We start from the raw sequence: 22,531 nt of genomic DNA, 5'->3' as shown, positions 1-22,531 counted from the left end.
AATAGACCTCAAATTGTCACAGAATCCCAGACTGGTTTGGGTTGGAAGGGACCTTAAAGCACATCTCATTACAAAGCCCCTGCCATGGATAGGGACACCTTCCACTAGACCAGGTTGCTCCAAGCAAGCCCCACCCAACTTGGCCTTGGGCAGTTCCGGGGATGGGGCAGGAATTAGGAGTATACATCTTCTCACGGTATTTTTTTTCTGTATCTCTTTCCATAGCTCTTATGACTGTCTTCTCGACGACCCCTTTGAGCATGACTGGCCCAAGCTTCCTGAGCTGCCAGGCATCAACTATTCCATGGATGAGCAGTGCCGTTTCGACTTCGGCGTGGGCTACAGGATGTGCACAGCAGTACGTCCAGACACCCAGGCAGAGGCACACAGCAAGGGGCTGTGGCCTGATGGGAGAGCTGCAGTGCCATAATCATTGGAGAGAAGTTAATGGAGTATTTAAAGAGATCTGTAAAGAGCAGAGGGATATTTATGGGGGAAATTCAGTCCTCTGGGTCCTGTGGAATAATGGGAAAATGAGTGGCAGCATGGTCCACGTGGCACAGACTGGTGAGAGCAATCCCAAGAAAGAAAAGGAAAAAAAAAAAAAAATATCATTTTTGTTCCACTTCTGGGTGTCTTCTTTCCTCTTTTCACTAGCCCAGGGCTGGGGGATGCAGGGGATAAGAACTGCCCTGAAGATGCTAGGCTTATTGGGTTGTGTGAGATGGAATCTATGGGAGTGGGTTAGATCCTTTTCCAAAAAGTAGAAATAAAATAAAAGATACAAATAAAGTGTAAAAAAAAATACAAAAGTACTTGCTCATCCAAAAAGTATAAACAGTCTCATGTTCTGCATTTGGTCCCTTTGTGCTTTTCAGTTCCGAACCTTTGATCCGTGCAAGCAGCTGTGGTGCAGCCATCCCGATAACCCCTACTTCTGCAAGACCAAGAAAGGACCTCCCCTCGATGGCACCGAGTGTGCCCCAGGAAAAGTGAGTCCGGCCTTCGCTCTCTGCTTGTCTTGGGAAAAAGACCAGCAGTTACATCCATTTGGGCTGAAGGGCACAGAGGGGAGCGGGGAATTGCCTGGCATTCCTGGGGTGAAACAGGAGCTCTGCTTTCCCACTGGGATATTCTGGGAGCTGTACGAGGTTTGCCGTAGCGCATTTTGGGCAGAGATTCCAGCTGAGGTGAAACCTCTTCTGTGACCTCTTTGTTACGTTTTTTGGGTTCTGTCTCATCTGCAAAGTTTCTGTCAAGTGCCTTTAGGAATCCAGGGAAGCAGATGATGCTGTTACTGTGGGATGGCCGCTCAGAACTCACTGTCCAGACACCCTGTGGCAAATGTTTGTGTAGGCTGAGGATTAGCAGCCGATTTTTCCCGTTAATATCGCCATTAGTGGGTGTCCTGCTGCCAGTCCATTTTCAATTATAAAATTATACTCAGATACCTGGGGTTTTTTTTAGCAAACTCCCTTTATTTTGAAATACAGGAGACTCGCTTGTACAATCTGAATGTGCCCCAGGCAGCAGCAAAATGTTGCTGTACTGTGCCTGTTCTCACCTGTTTCCTGTCCTAATTCCCTCAGTGGTGCTACAAGGGTCACTGCATGTGGAAGAACACCAACCAGTTGAAGCAGGATGGACACTGGGGACCCTGGACCAAGTTTGGCTCCTGCTCACGGACCTGTGGGACTGGGGTTCGCTTCCGCACGCGCCAGTGCAACAACCCAATGTAGGTGTGGGAGTTGCACCTGCCTGGGTGTCCTCAGAGGGGCCACTTGCAATGGTATTTGGGTTTTGGGTGGACATTCTGTTCAGGCCCCTCGAAATGGGGTAATTTTTGAAAAATTCAAGAATTCCATAGAGTTACAGAATCCCAGACTGGTCTGGGTTGGCAGGGACCTTAAAGCCCATCCCATTCCACCTCCTGCCATGGGCAGGGACACTTTGCACTATCCCAGGTTGCTCCAAGCCCTGCCCAGCTTGGCCTCGGGCACTTCCAGGGATGGGGCAGCCACAGCCTCTCTGGGCAGCCTGTGCTAGGGCCTCAGCACCCTCAGAGGGAACAACTTCTCCCTGATGAAAATCTCTGGAATATTTTCTTCTCACAGGCCCATCAATGGAGGTGACGATTGCGCCGGGGTCAATTTTGAGTTCCAGCTGTGCAGCACCGAGGAGTGTCCGAAGCACTTTGAGGACTTCAGGGCACAGCAGTGCCAGCAGCGCAATTCCCACTTCGAGTTCCAGGGCAGCCGACACCATTGGCTGCCCTACGAGCACCCCGACCGTGCGTCCTGCTCTGGGCCTTTAGTGACACTTGAAAGGGTTTGAAGCCATTCCCCTTGGCCTGGATATCTCAGGGACAGGCCCAGAACACCCAGAAAAGCAAATAAGTTGGTTCCCACCCCATCCATCTGTCTGTTTTGTCTGAAAATCAATAGTTTTGCCTTAAATCCGGATTTTAATACCCAAATTCCCTGCTCTGACTCAAATTTTTCCATTTTAGCCACAAACAATCCATTTCTCTTATTTATCCCTAAAATTCACAGTTTTGACCCTAACGTAATACATTATATGTAAAAAATAGCAGACTTGCCCTAAATCCCTGATTTTAACCTGCATTTTCCCTACTCTGACCCAAATTTGCCCTTTTAACTGCCAATTTTTCCCCCAAACATGTCCCTTTATCCCTAAAGTTGACATTTTTGCTCCAAAGTTGCAGAATTATGTCTCAAAATCACAACTCTTGCCCTAATTTCTCCGTTTTCACCCCAAATCCCCCATTTACCCCCAGACCTTCAGTTTAGCCCTACAATTCACCTTTATGACTTCAAAGTGCTTGTTTATCCCTAAATTGGATACTTTTTACCCCAAATGGCCACACTGTGTCTCAAAAACACCAGTTTTGCCCTAAATCCCCAGGTTTCTGCCGAAACCACCGCCATTTTCCCCCCAAAATGCCCATTTTCCCCCAAAAATTCCCCACAATCCACGCGTTCCTTCCCAAACCACCCCATTCCACTGCTCGGCCCCCATCCTCACCCCCAAACCTGACTGTCCCTTCTCACTCCTTGCTCCACCGGTGGGGTAGTTGTCGGGAACACGCCTGGAGCACTGTCCTCCATGCAGCCCTTTCTTTTCCCTGGCTCCACAGCTCCCAAGAGATGTCACCTGTACTGCCAGTCCCGAGAAACGGGGGATGTGGCTCATATGAAGCAGCCGGTGCACGACGGGACTCGCTGCTCCTACAGGGATCCCTACAGCATCTGTGTCCGTGGGGAATGTGTGGTGAGTGGCACCTGCTCTGGGGACAGCTCATGGGAACAGCTCACAGGCAGAGAGAGACTTTGCAGATGTCTCTAAATTCCTTATTTGCAGCATTGTATTCCTCTGATTCCTTGAGATTTAAATTAAATTAGAGAACGGCACAGACCTGTTCCAGGGAAATGCTCCGCTTGTCTTCCACTCATTGTTTCTTATCATAGAATCCCAGACTGGTTTGGGCTGAAAGGGACCTTAAAGACCATCAGTTCCGCCCCCTGCCATTTCCTTCCACTGGCCCAGGTTGCTCCAAGCCCCATCCAACCTGGCCTTGAACACTTCCAGGGACGGGGCAGCCACAGCTTCTCTGGGCAACCTGCGCCAGGGCCTCAGCACCCTTATAGGAAAGAATTCCCTCCTAATATCCAGTCTTGCCCTTTTTTCTGCAGAAAGTGGGCTGTGACAAGGAAATAGGCTCCAGCAAGGCTGAGGACCAGTGCGGGGTCTGCGGCGGGGACGACTCCCACTGCCGGACCGTGAAGGGGACCTACACCCGCACTCCCAAAAAGCTCGGTAGGAATAACAGCTGCCTACAGCTGGCTGGAACTCCTGCTGCCTCTGGGGTTTGTGTGACACTCACAGACACGAGATAATGGGAATAATGGATGTAGCACCATCCCATGAGGCCCGTCTCTGAGCCTATTCAGGACAGGCTGCTGCCCATCGGCCTCCGATTGTGGATGGATATGGAAGTGATGGAGGTGTTCAGGGAATGCTGATAGATTTTCCCTAGCCTGGGTAACCTGGTCATTAAGAAGGCTAATAGACCTCTTTCTACAGGGAAACATGTAAGCAAGAGGTGCTCAAAAAGAGTTCAAGTCTCTAGAAAACAGTTTTTGCAAGTACCCAACCTAAAATCCTGCCCGGATTGTCTGACTTCCATGGAGTGGTTGTCTTGCCCAGATGTGTCCAAATCTGCTGTAAATGCATTTGTCTATGATGCAATTTATATCTTTTGCTTGTAAAGAGCATCTGGGTGACACCCAATCAGTGGAATGACCAGACTCGGCTCTCAGGACACTAATTCCAGGTGTTCTGTTTAAGGGAAGACCAGAGGAGCCTTTCCCTTACCCAGAGGAGCTCAGTGTTTCCCTTTCTGGGACAAAGGAGGCTCAAAACATTCTGGGTAAGTGCAATGGCTTGTAGGGAGAGAGGCATCCATGGGAATGGGAGATCCTGTCTTCCTGTAGACACGGACAGGTAATGCCAAACCAGGCAAAATCTTGATGTTCCCTGTGCTCTAAAGGTGATGGAGGAAAAGACTGGAAATGCTGTTGGGCACAGGCACTGCTCAGCTGGGACTCTGATCTTCCCTGTTCCCAGCTCTTCTGTTCCTTCACTTGAATTTTCTCAGGAGCTGTGGGTGTCAGGGGCAGGACAGAGTGCCAGTACATCCAGTAGTCCCAGAATCCAGTGATTTTGCTTAATTAAATCTGCAGTTGTTAAAAAGAAAATAACAGGACTATGAAAATGCCATGCACTCAGAGAACTTAGGGGGCTCTTGATTAAATCTTGATCTGTGACCCATCCCTAGAAGGGATTCTAGTCTTCCTAATGGCAGTGCTTCCTTAATTTTACACCAATTACCTGTGATTTGCACTGGTAAATAACTGAAATTGAAACTAAGATCACTTTTCTTTGGGAACAACTTTTTACTTTCACTGCAGACGTGACCATCTGAAAGGGCAGTCAGTAAGCTCCAATCCAACAACCTGGCTGAGGACTGATTTGGGAAAGTAGTGAGAAAGACTTGTGCTTGTGTCCTCGTGTGCTGAGGAGCACAGGAAACATCTCTGTGCCTGAATTGTTGATAGATCCTGCTTGGAGCAGCACAGCCATAAATATTAAACTGATCCCAGGTGGAAAGTGGCAAATCCACCTGTAACTGGTGTCCCTTCTCTCCCTGGAAGAGAAGAGCCCAGGGAGGGCCTGTCCCACCCTTTACAAACCGATTGGTTCCATGTCTCCTGGCCCTGCTCTTCCGTGGCTGCTGGATGCCCTCTCCTGCAAGCAGAACTGGGCGTGCCCTGCGCTCCTGACCATGGCTGTTCCTTTCTCTTTCCCTCCCTGCTGCCTCCACTGACCCTGCACGTGCCAAAGGGTACCTTAAGATGTTTGATATCCCTCCCGGGGCTCGACATGTGTTTATCCAAGAAGACGAGGCCTCTCCTCACTTTCTTGGTAAGTGTTTTTCTGCTCAAGTTTGGTATGAGGCTTGAGAAGAAGCACGGGGTACTCATGCCGGAGAACCTGAGGGATGAGAGAATCCAGTGAAGGCGTTGGGTAAATGTGGGCTTTCCAAATTGCCTGGTCAGGGCTTAGTCCTGCAGTCCTACAGCTCAGCAAACAAACATCTCCTTATGTGAATTCTCCAAAATATTAAACTGACCCAAATTTGCCTGTTTACTAACCAAGGATTGTGATGACTCACATGAAAGTGGGAACTGCCAGGATTAATCTAATTCAGTATCTTTTAATTATTCCTATGGTGCATTGCAAAAAGCTGTACAGAAGAGTACACTGAATGATCTTTAAGGTCCCTTCCAATCCAAACCATTCTGTGATTCCAGCTCTTAATGAATTGGCTTCTAATTGAAGCATCATCATCGTCATCATCATAGTCTCTGCTGTACCTGGCTCTTGAGGTGGGCTGTGGAAGCCCAAACCCAGGCAGTTCCACAGGGCTCCTATTCCTCAGCTCTTCACTTAGAGATTTTAGCATCACTTATGAATTTTAGCATCTGGGACACACCTGTGTGCAAAGTAAAATGTGATGAAAATCTGTTATTTTCATAATCTGATGGAAATACCCCTCCCCGTGCCACCCCGATTGCTGCCAGTGCGGGGGAGGCACGACAGGCTCTGCTCTCACTCCTCCCAGCAATCAAGAACCAGGCTACAGGACACTATATCCTGAATGGGAAAGGGGAGGAGGCCAGATCCCGATCCTTCATCGATCTGGGCGTGCAGTGGGAGTACAGCATCGAGGACAACACGGAAACGCTGCACACGGACGGGCCCCTGCATGATGCCGTGGTGGTGCTGGTGGGTGACGCGTTGAGCTCAGCCTTAGGGGCTATCCCAGAGCTAGACCTTGGTGTCTGTACTTAGCAGAGGAATCAGTACCAGTGCTGGGTTTGTGTTTGCTTATTCACAGATCATTCCTCGGGAGAACGACACCAGATCCAGCCTGACCTACAGATACATCATCCACGAGGATTCGGTGCCGACCATCCACAGCAACAACGTGCTGCGGGAGGACACGGACACCTTCGAGTGGGCCTTGAAGAGCTGGTCCCAGTGCTCCAAACCCTGCGGTGGAGGTGAGCCAGGGATGAAGCACCTGTAACAAGTGACAAATTGCCAAAAAAACGGGGGAAGGGAACGATTTAGATTCTTGGCTTCCCTTTTTTAACAGCGGTTTGTTATTTTAGGGCTCAGGCTTAAAATACCTGAAGTGCATGATTGTTCCCAGGTGTCACACTTCCAGCCCAGGAAGAAAAGGGCTTCTTTTGGTGTTTAAATTCAGACCCCAAAGCTACTTTGGATGCCCAAACTCAGGCATTGATGCTCCTGAGCATTCCCTGTACTCATGGTCTGTCCATGGCTCTTAAGCAAATAATGGGGAATGCAAATACCAAAATACCTGTCTTGTAAACCCATTTATTAGGCCACAAAACCCTATTTAAGCCAAACATTCTAACAAGGACCTGATTCTTCTGATTCCTCTGACATGTTTCCCAGGGTTCCAGTACACCAAGTACGGGTGCCGCAGGAAGAGCGACAACAAGATGGTTCATCGCAGCTTCTGCGAAGGCAGCAAAAAGCCAAAGCCCATCCGTAGGATGTGCAACCTGCAGGAGTGCACAGAGCCCCTGTGAGTGCAGCTGGGCACGGAGGGCAGGGATTCCTCCTTTGGACAGGGTAGCCACAGCCAGATTGGGTGGGATGAATTTGAGGGCATGCTGACAGCTTGCCAGCCTGCAGTTCCTGAACATGGAGGGGAGTTTCTACCTGTGTAAGCATCCATGCTAATCTGATTGGGTGGTTGTAGTGTATATATATATATAAAATAATGGAATAGATTGGGTTGGGAGGCACCTTAAAGCTCATCTCTTTCCAGCCCCCTGCCATAGGAAGGGAGTTTTTCCACTAGATGAGCTTGCTCCAGGGATGAGGCAGCCACAGCAGGACAAGAAGGTTAACAGTTGACGGTGTCTGACTCCATTTCCCTTCCCAGCTGGGCAGCAGATGAGTGGGAACACTGCACCAAAACATGTGGGAATTCCGGCTACCAGCTCCGCACAGTGCGCTGCATCCAGCCTCTTGCAGACGGCACCAACCGCTCCGTCCACGCCAAGTTCTGCAGCGGGGATCGCCCCGAGAGCCGGCGGTCCTGCAACCGGGCGCCGTGCCCCGCGCCGTGGAAAGCCGGGCCCTGGTCCCAGGTGGGCAGCGGAGGCTGGGGGCAGCCCCAGTCTGTCCCAGAAGCCATGGCTGGCACGTGGGAATTCCTGCCAAGTGCTGTGACACAGGATGCCCTGACCTGTGCCCTCTGTGTCCGACAGTGCTCAGTGACCTGCGGGGAGGGGACGGAGAGCCGGCAGGTGCTGTGCCGCGCTGGGGATCGGTGCGAGGGGGAACGGCCGGAATCCGTGAGGGCTTGTAAACTCGCTCCCTGCGATGGTAAGAGAATGGCAGGAATGGCTGCAGTGGGGGGCGTGATTCCTCCCTGGAGAGCACCGTGCTGGCACAGGGGTCACACGCAGAGTGCAGCTTTTCTCTTGTGTTCAGTCCAGCAGTCTCAGGATGTCACAGCTCCCCACGCCGGGGTCTGTCCTGTGCATGTGCTCAAACAGGGTTTAACCACATTGGCCCAAGTCGTGTTGGCACAGACTGGGGCTGGAGGTGAAGGTCAATCCAAAACAAACCCTGCTTGACCTCTAAATCCCAGGGTAAGTTATGCAAGCTGCCAAGTGAGGGAATAAAAATACATAAACATGGAACCAAGAGCATTAATGAGGTTCCAGGGAATCCATTACATTGTTTCCATAGAATTTTAAACAGGTGTTGAAGCTTTTTATGACAACAATGGATTTCTTCCTTTGGATTATTCACTCTGTAGGATTTGGGGTTTATTGGGGCCTCTTGGTGGCCCTGAGACTGTTCAGGAGCTGATAGGAAAAGCAGTCAGAGCTCCTGGCCAGGTGCAGGTGTTTTCCCCAAGACTGGACAGCTGGGATCTGCTTTGGGTCCTTATGGAACCTGCTGGAAGTGGAGAAGCATAATCCCAAATCTCCATACTGTGGGTGGAGTTGTGGAATCTAAACCAGCACAAATGGATACTCCAAAATGAACCATGAGAGGACAGCACCAAATGAGGGCCACTGTCACTCTGGTAAGGCAAAAGGAATTGTAGCTGTAGCCCAGAATTCCATGCTGAGGCTGGAATATCCTCACAGTGCCTCACGGAGCGCAGGTATTCCCATGCAGAGCTGCTGCTTTTACACCAGGCTTGTCAGGAACCAGTAAGGGTTCTGAGGAAGCTCAGCAGGATCAGGACAATGACATGTCTATATTCCATAGAATTTGCTATTTATAAGCCTCATCCCCCAGCTCCACTGGTGTCCTTGTGGGGTATTTTACTGAGTTCCTTGGAACTGAGCTGATTTTCACCCTGCCTGAGCTCAGGCTCCAGTTGCTATTTTAAAGCAGGAGAAGGTGGTGGCTGGATGCACTTCTGGCCCACGGTGAGGCAGCTCCTGTGCCCAGGTGAGGAAATCTTTCTCTGCAGAAAGCTGATTTTGGTTCAAAGCTTCCAGAAGAGCCTCTGGAAGTTCTTTTTCCTGAGGAAAGGGATGCAGATCCCTGCCTTCAGGGCACCTCAGGTGTGACCCACTGTTACAGCTTTCCGTCAGTTCTACAGTTCCATTTGGTCCCTGAAAAACACCAAACTTAATATGAACAAAACTTCATCTGACTCTAACTTTCTATTTTAAGGCTTCGCTGAGGGCTATTGCTTGGGATTTAATTTCTGGGAGGGATGATTGCCTTGGCTTTAATGCTACTGATGGATGATGTCCTCTCAGGCTGTAAAGGAAGGGATTTGGGGTGGGTAGGACATACCCAGTGTGTGAGTGAGCTCTGGGAGGTTGGCACTGGGAATTTGCTGTCTGTGCTCCTCTAAAAACACAATGCGCTGACATTTCTCAAGTGCCCATCAGTGGGTTCCCATCCCTGGGACATTTGTTTTACAGATGAGCCTTGCCTGGGAGACAAATCCATCTTCTGCCAGATGGAAGTGCTGGCCCGATACTGCTCCATCCCTGGCTACCACAAGCTGTGCTGCGAGTCCTGCAGCCGGCGAAGCAGCAGCTTCCCGCCACCCGGAGGGGCTGGGACCGAGGGGGATGCAGCACTGGATCCGGGCAAGCTGCCGAGGGCTCCGACGGTGCCCACGCCCGCGGTGCCCGCCCAGGCTCGGCTCCTGCCCGGGAGCAGCTCTCCAAGCCGGCTGCCTTCGGAAGCACAGCAGGCTGAGCGGCGCATCCCGCCATCCAGCCCCGAGCCCAGAGGTGCCAGCGTTCCGCACTGGAGAGCTCCTGTGGCTGGGAAGACTTCACGCCTGTTGGCTTTCCTGCACCAGTTCCCTGCCAACAGCAGCAGCCTCAGCTCTGGTAGTGCCCCGGCACTGGCCACAGCTCTGCCTCTGGTGCCAGCAGAGAACATGGCAGCGGGGGCTCCTGCGCCAGCCAGGACCACCGGGAAGGGTGAGGGGCGCACAGGGAAGCGATGGCCTCCGAGGGCTGCCCCTGTGGAACGATGAGCAGGAAGGCTTGTGCAGGACAGCCACGGAAAGGGGCTGTTTGGCACTCTGTGTGTGACTCCCTGACCTCTGGACGCTGCGGAGCGCGCTGCGTGCCCCGGGCAGGGCACTGCAGGGCACCGGTCGTCCCCTGTAAATACAAAGGACAAGAAGTGCTGGTTCACTTTCTGGTGCTCCCGGCCTCCTCCCACCCCTCATTCCCTGGCCAGCTGGGACATGCAGAGGAAACACTAAAGGAACCCTCCTGGCAGTGAGCGGGAGTCACTGAGGGCTCCGTCCAGCTCTGGGCCCAAAAGTTAGCCCTAACCTCAGCAGCCCTGTGGCTTTGGGCTCTGAACACCCCCATTGTAGGAAATGCCCTACTGCAGGCAGGACCAGGCATGGACACTCAGTGAAACACTTGCCACAGACCGAATGAACCCTTAGGACTCCCTGGAAGTCCTGGAAACAGACGAGCACCATTGCAACTGTTGGGTAAATGCAGGAAATCAGCATTATTGTAAGAGTTTTGTGCTGTCCCACAACTGTTTACCTGTATTGTTCCAGTGCCAGGTGCCGACCATCAAGTTCTGCCCTGTGAGCATTCCAAGGGCTGGTGTTTAAAGCAGTTTCAAGGTGGATTTCAAGGTGTGAGAGATATTTATATTTCTGGCGTGGATCAACTCCAAACCTCCCCGCCCACGGCGCATCCGACTGCAATAATTAATTTATGTCCATCCCCACCTTGTCCCAGCCCAGCCGGCCGCGCTCCTTCCAGCACGGCGCTGTAAAGTACTTGTGTATAGGAGTGAGAGCTACAGATATTTATTAAAAGTGGGTTTCTTGACAGTATTTTGTGTACTAAATATTTACACTGAGGGCAGGTGACTCTTCCTTTTGCCAAGATCAAATCAGGAGATGGAATTAGATGCTGTGTCGTATGGATATCGAAGCTGCTCAACTGCTGTAGAGAAATTGTTGATCTTATTCTTTAAGAAAAGGTTTTTTATCACAGGTCTCTCTCATTTCTCAGTGGTCATGGAAGTTTCATGTGCAATCGCTGCTCCCCTGTGAGAAGTCCCCAGGATGGAGCCATTGAATGCTGTGAGGGGATGGGGGCCCCAGAGATGCAATTCTGGGAACATCCTGGCGGCCCTGGGGGGTCCCTCGGGAGAAATAAGGGTGGCACTGGCATTAGCAGAGGTTTCAGACGTGACAATAAAACAAACCTTGGACATCCCGAGGCTTTCCCTGCTTTGACTCACGTGGCAGCATCTGGTTTTGCCATTTTTAAGTTTTCTCTTTTTTAGCCATTTCCATCCCAGGCAGGACCTTCCCCGACTGGAAATAAAGATTAAATACCTTAACGGGATTTTTAAAAACAGAAGTTTTGCCATTGGAGAGCGTGATGTGCAGAGAAATTGAAAGGAGAACATCAGATTTCACCTGGCAGCTGTCAGATGAGCTGCACCTTATTGGTGGCAGGGAAAAAGTCGCTGTTCGAAACTCCCTAAGTTCCGAAGGCACGAAGGGCAGGAAACGCTGAAGGCAGAGCGGGGACCACGGCGCGGTCAGTGCCACCTCCTAGGCCAGGTGTGCTCGTGGGGCCACCGAGGGCGGGCACGTGGAGGGACAGACAGCGGCCGCCCTGGCTCCCGGAACATCGCGGGCACCCGGGAAACGCCGCTGCCGCCGTTCTGCCGGGCCCCGGCACGGCCCCGGCTCCCCGCATGCGGAGCGCGACCGTGCCCGGATCCCCGGCCCGCCCCGGTAGAAGCCGGAGCGGAAACGGCAGGCGCCGAACTCGGCTCCGGCCCCCGCCGCGGGCTCGGGGGTGGCGGAGCGGGGCGGCCGGGCCGGGAGCGCCCCGGGGCGCGGAGCCGGCCCTGCCCGCGCACCGCGCTCCGTGTCCGCCAGAGGGCGCCGTGCGGGTGCCGGGCCCTCCCGGCGGCTCCGCGCCCGCCCCGGGAACCGCCGCGATCCCGCAGCCGGCAGCGCCCGCCCGCGGCCGGCCCGGGCCCGGCACCGATCCCGGCCCCCATACCAATCCCGGGCCCGACGCCGCTTCGATCTCCCGACGAGGGAGAGGCGGCACCCTCGGGAACGCACCGGCAGACCCGGCAGGATCCGAACGCCCCATCCCGGCTCCGTCTGTGGGCTCCATCACCCGCTTTCCGTCAGCCCCGTCCCGGCATGGTAGCAGGAGGGGGCACCGAGTCCAGGCTGGGGTTTGCCCAGTCCTGGCCCCAGTGCGGCCGTGGTGCCCCGTCCCCGAGACCCGCAACCCGCCCGCCGGGGGAGAGGCAGCCCCGCTCCGGGAGCGGACACCGGCGGGACTCGGTCTCACAGCCCCGTCCCCAGGCGCGGCCCCGCCGCAGCGCTGCGGGCTCCGAGCGGTCCCCGCCGGGAGCAGCCCCGGGGCCGGGGCTCGCACAGCGCCGAGCGGGGGTCCCGGGACAGCGGCGCACTGGGGCCACGGAGTGCGGGACGGGGCCGGCACAGGTGCGGCGGGGCCGCGACCGGGGCCGGGGGTGGGGGCCGAGCGCCGCCGGGGTCTGCCGGGGGTCCCGGGCGGTGCCGCCTCTCGCCCGTCGGGCGGATGGAGGCGCCATCGGGGCCGGGATCGGTGCCGGGCCCGGGCCGGCCGCGGGCGGGCGCTGCCGGGTGCGGGATCGCGGCGGTTCCCGGGGCGGGCGCGGAGCCGCCGGGAGGGCGCGGCACCCGCAGGGCGCCCTCTGGCGGACACGGAGCGCGGTGCGAGCGCGGCGCCCCCGCGTGGCCGCGGGACGGCGGTGCGGGGGGCGGGGCCAAGGAGGGGCGGGGCCGGCACAGGTGTGAGGGGCGGGGCCACAGAGCGCGAGGCGGTGCCACGGAGCGCGTGCGCAGCTCGGGACAGCAGAGCGCGTGCGCGGCGCGGGGCCGGCACAGGTGCGCGGGGCTCCAGGGCGCCTGCGCGGGGCGGGGCCGAGGGCATTTAAAGCCCGGAAGCCGCCGCAGGCGCCATTTTCTCCCCAGCGCTCGGGTGTGCCGGCTGCGGCCGGTGCGGGCTCCCCAGGCGGGGCCCACGTGAGGTTCTCTCTCCTTCTGTCTGCTCCTTCTGCTTTTCTCCCCTTCCACCTCTCCCCCTGTACCGCCCTCCCCCGTCTGCCCCGCAAACCGCCCGCTCCCTCTGTCCCCTCCCTGCCCTATTCCGCACCCCGACCATTCCCTGCCCCTCCTGCCTGTCCTCTCCTCACCCACTGCTGAACCTGACCCCCGCCTCTGTTCCTGCTCTATCCATTCTTCCTGCTCCATCCTCACCCACTACCCAGCCTGACCCCCGCCTCTGTTCCTGCTCTGTCTCTCCTGCCGGCCCCCTCCTCACCCCGGTCCCCAGCCTGGCTCTCCCCTCTTCCCCCTTCTATCTCCCTACCTTCCCCTGCTCCTCCTTTTCTCCCCCTATCTCCCCTACGCACCTCCTTGTCGCCCCTCTGTCCCCCTTATCCCCTCTTGGGCCCCTTTATCCTCCCTCTGTCCCTTTTATGTCCCCTCTCTGTCCGCTAGCTCTTCTTTATCTTGCTTCTCTCTCCTTTATCCTACTATCTCTCCCTTATCTCCCTCTCCCTTATCCCCCTCTCCCTCTCCGTTATCCTCCTGTCTCTCTCCCTTATCCCTCTGTTTCCCTGCCTTACTCCCCTGTCTCTCTCCGTTGTTCCCCTCTCTCCCTTATCCCCCTGTCTCTCTCCCCTGTCTCCCCCTGTCTCTCCCTTGTCCCCCTGTGTGTCCCCTGTTCCCCTCGCTGTGTCCCCGCAGCCGCGGGGTTCGGGGTGCCGGATAATAAAGCCCCGAGGGCCGGAGCCGGCGCCCCTGGCTTGGTTCAAAAGGGCCGGGATCCGCTCTGCGCTCCCCCCTTGCAGATGCCACCAGTGCCCGCAGTGCCGGGCTCCGGCTGTGCCTGCATCACACGGGGCTCAGGGCGGGCCCTCCTCAGGAGGGGTCCTGGGCTGGGCTGGGGGAGCGGGGCTGGGGGATGGGCCCCTCATGGGGAGGGGGTCCGGGGGGCGGGAGGGGGGTCCGGGGGGGTTGGGGTTGGGGGGCGGGATTGGGGGGAGGGAGGGCGGGGGGGGGGGGGGGGGGGGGGGGCGGGAGGGGAGGGGCCCCTCCGGAGGAGGGGTCCCGGGGAGGGGCGGGGGGGCGGGCCCCCTCCGGAGGGGGGGGGGTCCGGGGTGGGAGGGGCTGGGGGGGTCCGCCCCCCTTAACCCCTCCCAGCCCGGACCCTCCCCTCCGGACGGGGTCTGCCCCGGCCCTCCCCGGACCCCTCCTCCGGACAGGGCCCCGGGGGGGGGGGAGGGAGGGGCGGGTGGGGGGGGTAGCAGAGGGGGTCACGTCACTCTGGGCCGTAGTTGCACATTTGTGTCGCACAACAGCAGTCTCCCTCCTTCCTGACACCCCCCCCCCACCCGCCCCTCCCTCCCTCCCCCCCGGGGCCCTGTCCGGAGGAGGGGTCCGGGGAGGGCCGGGGCAGACCCCGTCCGGAGGGGAGGGTCCGGGCTGGGAGGGGCTAAGGGGGGCGGACCCCCCCAGCCCCTCCCACCCCGGACCCCCCCCCTCCGGAGGGGGCCCGCCCCCCCGCCCCTCCCCGGGACCCCTCCTCCGGAGGGGGCCCCTCCCTCCCCCCCCTCCCCGCCCCCCAACCCCAACCCCCCCGGACCCCCTCCCGCCCCCCAATCCCACCCCCAGCCCCACCCCCCGGACCCCCTCCCCATGAGGGGCCCATCCCCCAGCCCCGCTCCCCCAGCCCAGCCCAGGACCCCTCCTGAGGAGGGCCCGCCCTGAGCCCCGTGTGATGCAGGCACAGCCGGAGCCCGGCACTGCGGGCACTGGTGGCATCTGCAAGGGGGGAGCGCAGAGCGGATCCCGGCCCTTTTGAACCAAGCCAGGGGCGCCGGCTCCGGCCCTCGGGGCTTTATTATCCGGCACCCCGAACCCCGCGGCTGCGGGGACACAGCGAGGGGAACAGGGGACACACAGGGGGACAAGGGAGAGACAGGGGGAGACAGGGGAGAGAGACAGGGGGATAAGGGAGAGAGAGAGGGATAAGGGAGAGAGGGGAACAAGGAAGAGAGAGAGAGAGAGCGACAAGGGAGAGATACAGGGGAGTAAGGGAGAGAGACGGGGGATAAGGCAGGGAAACGGGGATAAGGGAGAGAGGGGAACAAGGGAGAGAGAGGGGGATAAGGGAGAGAGAGAGTGGGATAGGGGAGAGACAGGGGGGATAAAGGAGAGGCAAGATAAGGGAGAGAGCGGGAATAAGGGGGCTAAGGGGGACAGGGGAGCAGAAGGGGAGGGTAAGGGGAGACAGGGTCGGGATGGGCAGGGAGGATGCAGCGAGAACGAGGAACAGAGGCAGGAGTCGGGGTTTGTAGGGGAGCAGTGGGGTACAGGCGGGAGGAGGTGTGGGGAGAAGAGCTGGAGGATTAGAGGGGGGGTCAGGCTGGAAAACAGCGAAAGGAGGGGACAGGAAGGGAACGACGTGAGGAGAGAGGAGAGAGGAGAGAGGAGAGAGGAGAGAGGAGAGAGGAGAGAGGAGAGGAGAGGAGAGGAGAGGAGAGGAGAGGAGAGGAGAGGAGAGGAGAGGAGAGGAGAGGAGAGGAGAGGAGACGATAGGAGGAGTGGGGGGTCGAGGTGCATAGAGGGGCAGGGAGAGGAGGAAATGGGGAACTAGGGAGGAGAGGGGTAAGGGGTAGGAGGAGGAGAAAAGAGGGGTAGAGGGAACCTCACGTGGGCCCCGCCTGGGGAGCCCGCACCGGCCGCAGCCGGCACCCCCGAGCGCTGGGGAGAAAATGGCGCCTGCGGCGGCTTCCGGGCTTTAAATGCCCTCGGCCCCGCCCCGCGCAGGCGCCCTGGAGCCCCGCGCACCTGTGCCGGCCCCGCCCCGCGCTCCGTGGCCCCGCCCTGTTCGCACCTGTGCCGGCCCCGCGCCGCGCACGCGCTCTGCTGTCCCGAGCTGCGCACGCGCTCCGTGGCACCGCCTCGCGCTCTGTGGCCCCGCCCCTCACACCTGTGCCGGTCCCGCCCCTCCTTGGCCCCGCCCCCCGCACCGCCGTCCCGCGGCCACGCGGGGGCGCCGCGCTCGCACCGCGCTCCGTGTCCGCCAGAGGGCGCCCTGCGGGTGCCGGGCCCTCCCGGCGGCTCCGCGCCCGCCCCGGGAACCGCCGCGATCCCGCACCCGGCAGCGCCCGCCCGCGGCCGGCCCGGGCCCGGCACCGATCCCGGCCCCGATGGCGCCTCCATCCGCCCGACGGGCGAGAGGCGGCACCGCCCGGGACCCCCGGCAGACCCCGGCGGCGCTCGGCCCCGGTCTCGGCCCCGCCGCAGCGCCCCGTCACGGCGCGGTCCCCACGGTCGGCCCCCGATAGGGCCGGCCCCGAGCCCCGGAGCGCGCTCTCGTCCCGCCACTTCCCTTCCGCCGCCCCCGGGGCCGCTGCGCCGCCGGGGCAGAGCACGGCGCGGCTCCCTTCCCTTGGCCAGGGCCGCAGCGCCGCGGGGCTCTCCCCGTCGCGCCCCTCTGGAACCAGCGGGGCTGGATGGCCGTGAGCGGGAGGAGCCGCTCCGGGCCTCCACCAGGACTTTCCTCTCCATGGTCTCCACCTGCTGCATTTTTCCCATGCCCATTGCCTGCTTCTTGAAATAGGTGAGACCTGTCAGACCGCTGGGCTCATCTACGGCCCCGGTCTCCAGGGAGCTGCCCACTCTACCAAGAGTACTTGCTCCAAAGTTTCCAGAGGCACCAGAGCTGACCAACAAGGAGCTGAGTGGCAAGGAGGTGGCTCTCCATGCCACCAGGTGAGTGGTATTGCCTTTGTGCAGGTTACAATCCCAGAATAAAACCATTTGGATTGGAAACGAGCCCTAAGATTCATCCTGGTCAGTTCCTGACCCTTCCTTCTCCCCTTGGTTTGGTGATTGAGGAGATGATCTTCAGTTCCCTCAGGGGTACCCATCCCAGGGGCTGCGCAGATCCCAAAAGCAGCCCGCAGCCCAGCACTCCCCCAAGGTGCCTTCACCTCTGGACAGGCCCCGGGTGAGCTCAGAGCTGGGAGAGGCGTGCAAGGAGGATCCAGGGGCCCAGAGGGCAGTAGCCGGTGCGGTGGGGGTCCAGTGGGCACACAGGCATGTGCACTCATAACGCTGCTGCAGCCAGAGAGGCTCCAGAGGTTTTAATGAGAAGCCCAGGCACACTGGCCTGCCTCATCCTCGCTGTGCACAGGTGACAGGAGTTGGACAGAGATGCTGTGCCATGCCCACACCTGCTGCCCACTCTCCAGATCCAACCGCTCCCCCAGGTATCCCAAAATATGCTTCAGTGGGTCCAACACTAGGGTGCCAGGGAGCCCCTTCTATCACCAAACTGATTCTGGGATCTCGATTCAGTCAGACAAGACTTGGCACATAAAGAGGGAAAACAGATGCGAACTCTCCCATAAATGCATAAAGTTACTTTATTTTCAGTATACATTTATTTAATTTTGAAAAATATAAATGCTAAAATATCTCATCATCTTCATCTTTTGATTCCATAAAAGTCACAATAGAAAGCTTCATAAAACTGTAAAACACTATAATGTTATAAGGAATTTCATTTTTTATATTACTGGAAAAAAAATCACTTTAATATGTTTGAAATGTTTTCTGCTTTTTTCCTTTTAGTTCCACCATCTGATCCACTTCATTTCATCCTAAGTCCTTGTTCTCTCCTCCAAAGAAAACACGGACTTACAAGAATTAAGAATAAAAGTATCTGAAAGTGCGACTTGATTCAAATACAGATCCAAAGGTGCATCAGCCCCAGGAGGGGGCAGCGCAGGCCGGCGGCCACGGCGCTGCCGGGGCTGGCACAGAACTGGCTGTGGCCAGTGGCCACGGCGCGTCCCGCCGTGAGCTGGGACCTCGCATTTGCTGGGGGAAGGTAATTTTTGACGGCTGCCTCTGATCTTGGAGGGCTTTGGGTCAGTCTTCACACTTATTCCCTGAAGCGCCCACCCAGGCTTTTCCGACAAAATACCTAATTTGGATTGAAAGGACGTTCTAGTTATTCTCAAAGGCATGCTGCGCGCAGAGAACCTTTCCCTGTCATGCTGCAGGCTCTTCCCTGCCGCCAGAGGTGGCTGTTTCTCATGGAAAGCTGCAGAACCCTTTGTCCTGTCGGCAGCGCTGCCCTCAGCACAACACAAAAAACACAACACAGAGAGAAAGATCTAGAACAGCAGTCAGGACACTTCAAGTGTATTTAACATGGTTCAGAAGCGAAGACCTCATTTTTGGGGAGACGGGTCACCAGGCACCAGCAGATGGAAGCTGTGCCCGTGGAACTGACCGGGACAGCCCCTGCAATCCACCTGATGGCACCTCTCCTCCGGGATTGCTACACACCCACGGTCTGGGCAGGATGTGCAGCAATCCCACAGGCAGCTCCTGTGTCCCCACTGGGTGCCAGGACTGGTGTTCACCACGGCACGGAGAGCATTGGCTAAAGCTGGCACCACGCTTCCCAAGTTACCTGTCCTCCAGCAGCAGAAGGGATCCCAGAGCTGCTCCTCTTCAGGCCTTTCCCAAGTCTCCCCAGAATTTTCAGAGCAGGTTTCAGCCAGGTTCCTGGGATACCCAAGACAGATTCCATGGAAACTGAAGGGGAGACCCCTCAAGAGCAAGCAGGGGCTGTACGGAGGTGGTGGCTCCTGTGTGGGAGCAGATGCTAAAATTTGGCATTTAAGGTCTCAGCACCATCAGAAAATCCTCTTGACTTCACCAACCCAGACTTTGGTTTCACAAGGACCAAGTGGCAGCACGTGCCGTCCTCTGTGCTGGGATTGTCTCCATCAGGGAATTCGCCTCGAGAGCTGGGGTACTTTTTCTTCTTGTTCTGTTTTTTATTTTTGGACGAAGCTTTCAGTGTGTTCCCCTATGTCCTGGTGAAGCCCAGTTTCCCAAACGTGCCTTTAGATGCACATAGCAGTATGAACGTGCTACAGAGAGAAAAACCTCTCGCCTGATGTGATGTCCACTTGCTTGGTTCCACCCCAAAATCCTGGGATGCCTATGCCTGGCCTGCTTAGCCTTGCTGAGTAGCCAAGGTTTAGGGTAAATTCTGTAGATGATGTTACACAGGGGTAGGATGCAGGAGGATGTGAATGTTGTGAATCCAAGTGTCAGGATGAACTTCCCAGCAGGCCACCTTCATCTTCCTCCTCATCCACTGTGCCTGAAGCACACCTCGGGTCTTCTCACTGCACCCACACACACACCCCGGCATTCCAAGAAAATCATGGAGCAATCCCACGTCAGAAATCAACAGCAGGGATATAACCAGCCACATATAATCTGTCCATTTAGACTCTTCTAAGATCACAAGAGATTTAAGTCTCTTTGACAGCAGGGATTGCTCATCAAAAAAAACTCCAGAAACCAACTTAACCCTAGGAAAAACAGATGCTTCGGAGCAGAAGGTGTTAATTGAACTGATCCAGCCCTATGCCACGTCCTGGAGATTGTGGTATGATGTCGTGGGTTTGTTTTTTGTAAAAATCACATTATGTATGGTACAATACATTTTTTACAGAAAGCCTGGCATCTAGAAATAAGAGGTAGAACTACTCATAACTATATGTTTCCTGCTGCAGGAAAAAAATTCATTTTTCTTTACAGTAATTAAAAAAAGGTTAAAAAAATTGTCAAAAAAAAAAAAAAAGTCGTAGGTTAGGCCCCCATAATTTAAACAAAATAATCTAGGAAAATAACACTCTTCCATGTACCTGACGGATTAAGTCCATTAAAGTGTTTCTTTAAAAAAAATTGCATAGGAAAGGGACATTTCCAAACATGCTACAGCGATGGCAATGGTCTGTCTGTGCTGGGAGTGAAGTACCTTCTCTTTTATCTACAGGTGAGAGCACGTGAGGGTTAGCAGCACATTCCAGCATCTCGGAGCAGCAGCGGGAGCAGACATGGAATTAGCCTGGAGGTCAGCTCTGTTCTGCCAGACAAACGGCGGCTCACAACAGCCAGTGCCTCTGGCGTTCCCACAGGGCTGACGTGAATCCGGAACGCTCCTGCCCTCGCAGGAGCCACGCAGGAGGCGGCCCGAGTCCCGGGCAGCGCGGCCCGGAGAGACCGGCGGGGGCGCGGGCAGGGCGGGGCAGCGGGGCGGCTCCATTGCCTTCGCCGGTGGGAGCAGGGAGCTTCTTAACATTTGGCTAGTGACAGAATGAATTCGTAAAAGATCAGACAGACAGACAAATTACAAAGTAGTTTCTGTTCCCTTGCTCCTCCAGAAATAACCATTGTCTTCAGGCTCAAGTTCTATTCTAATTTGAGGCACAACTTTTACTGGAGTTCGTGGAGGGCTGCAAAGAAGAAGACAGACAAGGTCAGGGCGGCACGAGTGCTGGGCTTTGGGAATACACAGCTGGATTTAAGGTAAGGCCCACACACAGCTCATCTGAACACTGCTCACAGCAGCAGGCAAACCCACCCAATTTCACTGACCACGGAGCTCCAAGTGTCCAGCACTTGTGCCTCACAGAATCCCAAAATGTTTTGGGTTGGAAGGGACCTTAAAGCTCATCCATGGACAGGGGCCACCTTCCACTAGACCAGGTTTCTCCAAGACCCATCCAACTTGGACACTTCCAGGGATGGGGCATCCTGGTGCTTCACCCCAGGCTGTGACAATACCCCTCAGCTGCCATTGAAATAATCCAGGCATCGCCACGGGGAAGAATTTCAGTGCCTGTCTAACACCTGTAAGCACAGACACATCTTTGACATTTCAGAGGAATAAACTTGCCTTGCTCCACATCACAGTCCTGCTGCTGGGAGGCCGAAGCTGGCCCCAAGAGACTGGACTTTGAGCAATTATTACTTGCTGCAGTTTAAGATTATTATTTACTCTATTTTCCACCACAGATATGGAAAAATGGATTATTTCCCCTTGGCAACAATCCTCTGGGCTCCTCCCAGTAGCTCCATGTCTTTCTCCTGGTCTGATTCCCAAACCAGTCCTCAGTGCAGCAGCCAGGAGGCCAGTGGAGCCTTCAGGTCTCTCACAGGTTCCCCACTCCCCATCCCAAGCACTGCCAGGGGCTGGAATAACTACAGAATCAACTTGTTCATCATCACCTTGGGAAGCAGCAACCCAGTGTAGGGAATGTTCTGCAAGTGTTTTTTAAGAACTCCCTGTAAGAAGTTTACTGTTCTGAGGGGGGCAGAGGAGCACTTTTCGGAATCATTCCGAAGTGTGTTTCTGGGTGCTTACCTTGGCATGGCGTGTGATTGAAGGAAGGGAATTGTATCAGCACGACGTGTGGCGTTCAAGGAATGTTGGTGATTTTTCTCCTGGGGGAAGAAAGCCTCGGTGTCACTGCTGCAGCAGCCACCACGCCTCGAGCCCTGCCTCAGCTCCTCCACCCCACATCCATGGGCCAAGCTCTTTTCCTGTGAGCTGCCAGATGGATTTAGAGCTTGTTGAGGAAACACTCCATTCCCATCTCTCGTAAAAGCCCTTGGGGTGTGACAGGCCCTGCTCCCCAGGAGTTCCCCCCGTTTTGGGCCTGACACTTAGCTGGGCCTGCCCCCCTCGGTTACCCTGCACTCCCCCTGTCACACCCCAGGAGGAACAGGGTGGCTTCTCTCTCCTGACCCTGTGGGAGCCATGTTCTCTGGGAGTAACAGGGCTGCTCCTGCTCTTGCTGCAGGAAAGCTGATGTTAGTGGTACTATCAGGAATATGCTCTGCATCGCAGAGTTGCACTCAAGCACAGTCCCACAGTGGTGCTGGATTCCAGCTTTTTTTTTTTTTTTTTTTTGTTATTCCAGTGGCCTCATGCGTTTTAATTTTTATTTTGCATTGTTTTTAATTAAAAACCAGCAAGTAAAATACTAATACTGGATTATAAAAATGTATAACTACACAGACCAAGTACAGCTCAGCCCATGGCTGATTTTCTCTGTTCCATCTCCAGGGGCATCCCAAGAATCAGGTTGATGCCACAACTACCTTTTCCTTAACTATTTTAGCCCTTAAGATCTTGGAAAAAAAACATCTGATCCTAAAATCCTGAGTAACAATATTTAGGATGCAGTTTGTTTTTAGTATCAGGAATGTACTAAAAACATGGAATGAGGAGGATATGAGGTTGCCTGTGGCTGATTTTGGATGATGTGCTGACATCAGCAAAACATTGAGAATATCCAAATAGCCAAGAAAATGCCTCCTTTCCAATGGTTTTATTTTATAATCCCAATCTCTGAGTGTTTCTGTATCTAAAAGCCATAGGGTAAAGCTTACCATTCCCTGAGGCCTCTGTATACTACCAAAAGGAAAGGAACCTGGCTCCCAGCTCTTAAGACCTACAGATAATTTAAG

General features: G+C 55.8%; 3 protein-coding genes across 6 annotated transcripts in view; 1 reads left to right on the top strand and 2 right to left on the bottom strand.

The window, feature by feature from the left end:
- The window catches only part of ADAMTS3 (ADAM metallopeptidase with thrombospondin type 1 motif 3), a 60,406-nt gene extending 49,425 nt beyond the window's left edge, over positions 1-10,981 (top strand). For both annotated transcript variants that reach the window (XM_053975128.1, XM_053975127.1), the window contains exons 10-22: positions 226-358; positions 879-992; positions 1,590-1,735; positions 2,115-2,290; positions 3,158-3,291; positions 3,714-3,837; positions 5,425-5,505; positions 6,206-6,369; positions 6,482-6,647; positions 7,069-7,201; positions 7,565-7,772; positions 7,893-8,010; positions 9,582-10,981. In XM_053975128.1, the coding sequence (XP_053831103.1) occupies positions 226-358; positions 879-992; positions 1,590-1,735; positions 2,115-2,290; positions 3,158-3,291; positions 3,714-3,837; positions 5,425-5,505; positions 6,206-6,369; positions 6,482-6,647; positions 7,069-7,201; positions 7,565-7,772; positions 7,893-8,010; positions 9,582-10,150 (2,266 nt within the window). In that variant the 3' untranslated portion in view covers positions 10,151-10,981. The remainder of the gene's footprint in view (positions 1-225; positions 359-878; positions 993-1,589; positions 1,736-2,114; positions 2,291-3,157; positions 3,292-3,713; positions 3,838-5,424; positions 5,506-6,205; positions 6,370-6,481; positions 6,648-7,068; positions 7,202-7,564; positions 7,773-7,892; positions 8,011-9,581) is intronic.
- Positions 10,982-12,472: 1,491 nt separating this feature from the next.
- LOC128806190 (collagen alpha-1(I) chain-like) lies at positions 12,473-20,321 on the bottom strand. The gene is made up of 4 exons (XM_053975576.1): positions 20,201-20,321; positions 17,936-18,067; positions 15,890-16,878; positions 12,473-13,273 (listed from the first exon to the last, which is right to left on the bottom strand). Exons 1-4 carry the CDS (start codon positions 20,319-20,321, stop codon positions 12,473-12,475), a joined length of 2,043 nt encoding a protein of 680 aa, XP_053831551.1.
- A 100-nt stretch (positions 20,322-20,421) lies between these two features.
- SLC4A4 (solute carrier family 4 member 4) overlaps positions 20,422-22,531 on the bottom strand; it is a 116,368-nt gene continuing 114,258 nt past the window's right edge. For all 3 annotated transcript variants that reach the window (XM_053974898.1, XM_053974895.1, XM_053974896.1), the window contains 2 exons: positions 21,423-21,502; positions 20,422-20,511 (listed from right to left, as the gene is read on the bottom strand). In XM_053974898.1, the coding sequence (XP_053830873.1) occupies positions 21,459-21,502 (44 nt within the window). In that variant the 3' untranslated portion in view covers positions 20,422-20,511; positions 21,423-21,458. The remainder of the gene's footprint in view (positions 20,512-21,422; positions 21,503-22,531) is intronic.

Source organism: Vidua macroura, chromosome 4 (genome assembly GCF_024509145.1).
Source record: "Vidua macroura isolate BioBank_ID:100142 chromosome 4, ASM2450914v1, whole genome shotgun sequence".
NCBI classification, from domain to species: domain Eukaryota; kingdom Metazoa; phylum Chordata; class Aves; order Passeriformes; family Viduidae; genus Vidua; species Vidua macroura.
The sequence above is the reverse complement of the archived record's forward strand: the minus strand, read 5'-3'. Positions and strand labels throughout refer to the sequence as shown.

What these genes read in the sequence shown, in the direction of transcription:
- LOC128806190 (XM_053975576.1), bottom strand. Translation starts at nt 20,321, where the DNA reads ATGGAGCCGCCCCGCTGCCCCGCCCTGCCCGCGCCCCCGCCGGTCTCT. An exon ending in GCTGATGCACCTTTGGATCT is followed by an intron (nt 16,879 to 17,935) that starts GTATTTGAATCA and finishes GAAACTTTGGAG; the next exon opens with CAAGTACTCTTGGTAGAGTG. An exon ending in GCTCCCCAGGCGGGGCCCAC is followed by an intron (nt 13,274 to 15,889) that starts GTGAGGTTCCCT and finishes TTTGCGGGGCAG; the next exon opens with ACGGGGGAGGGCGGTACAGG.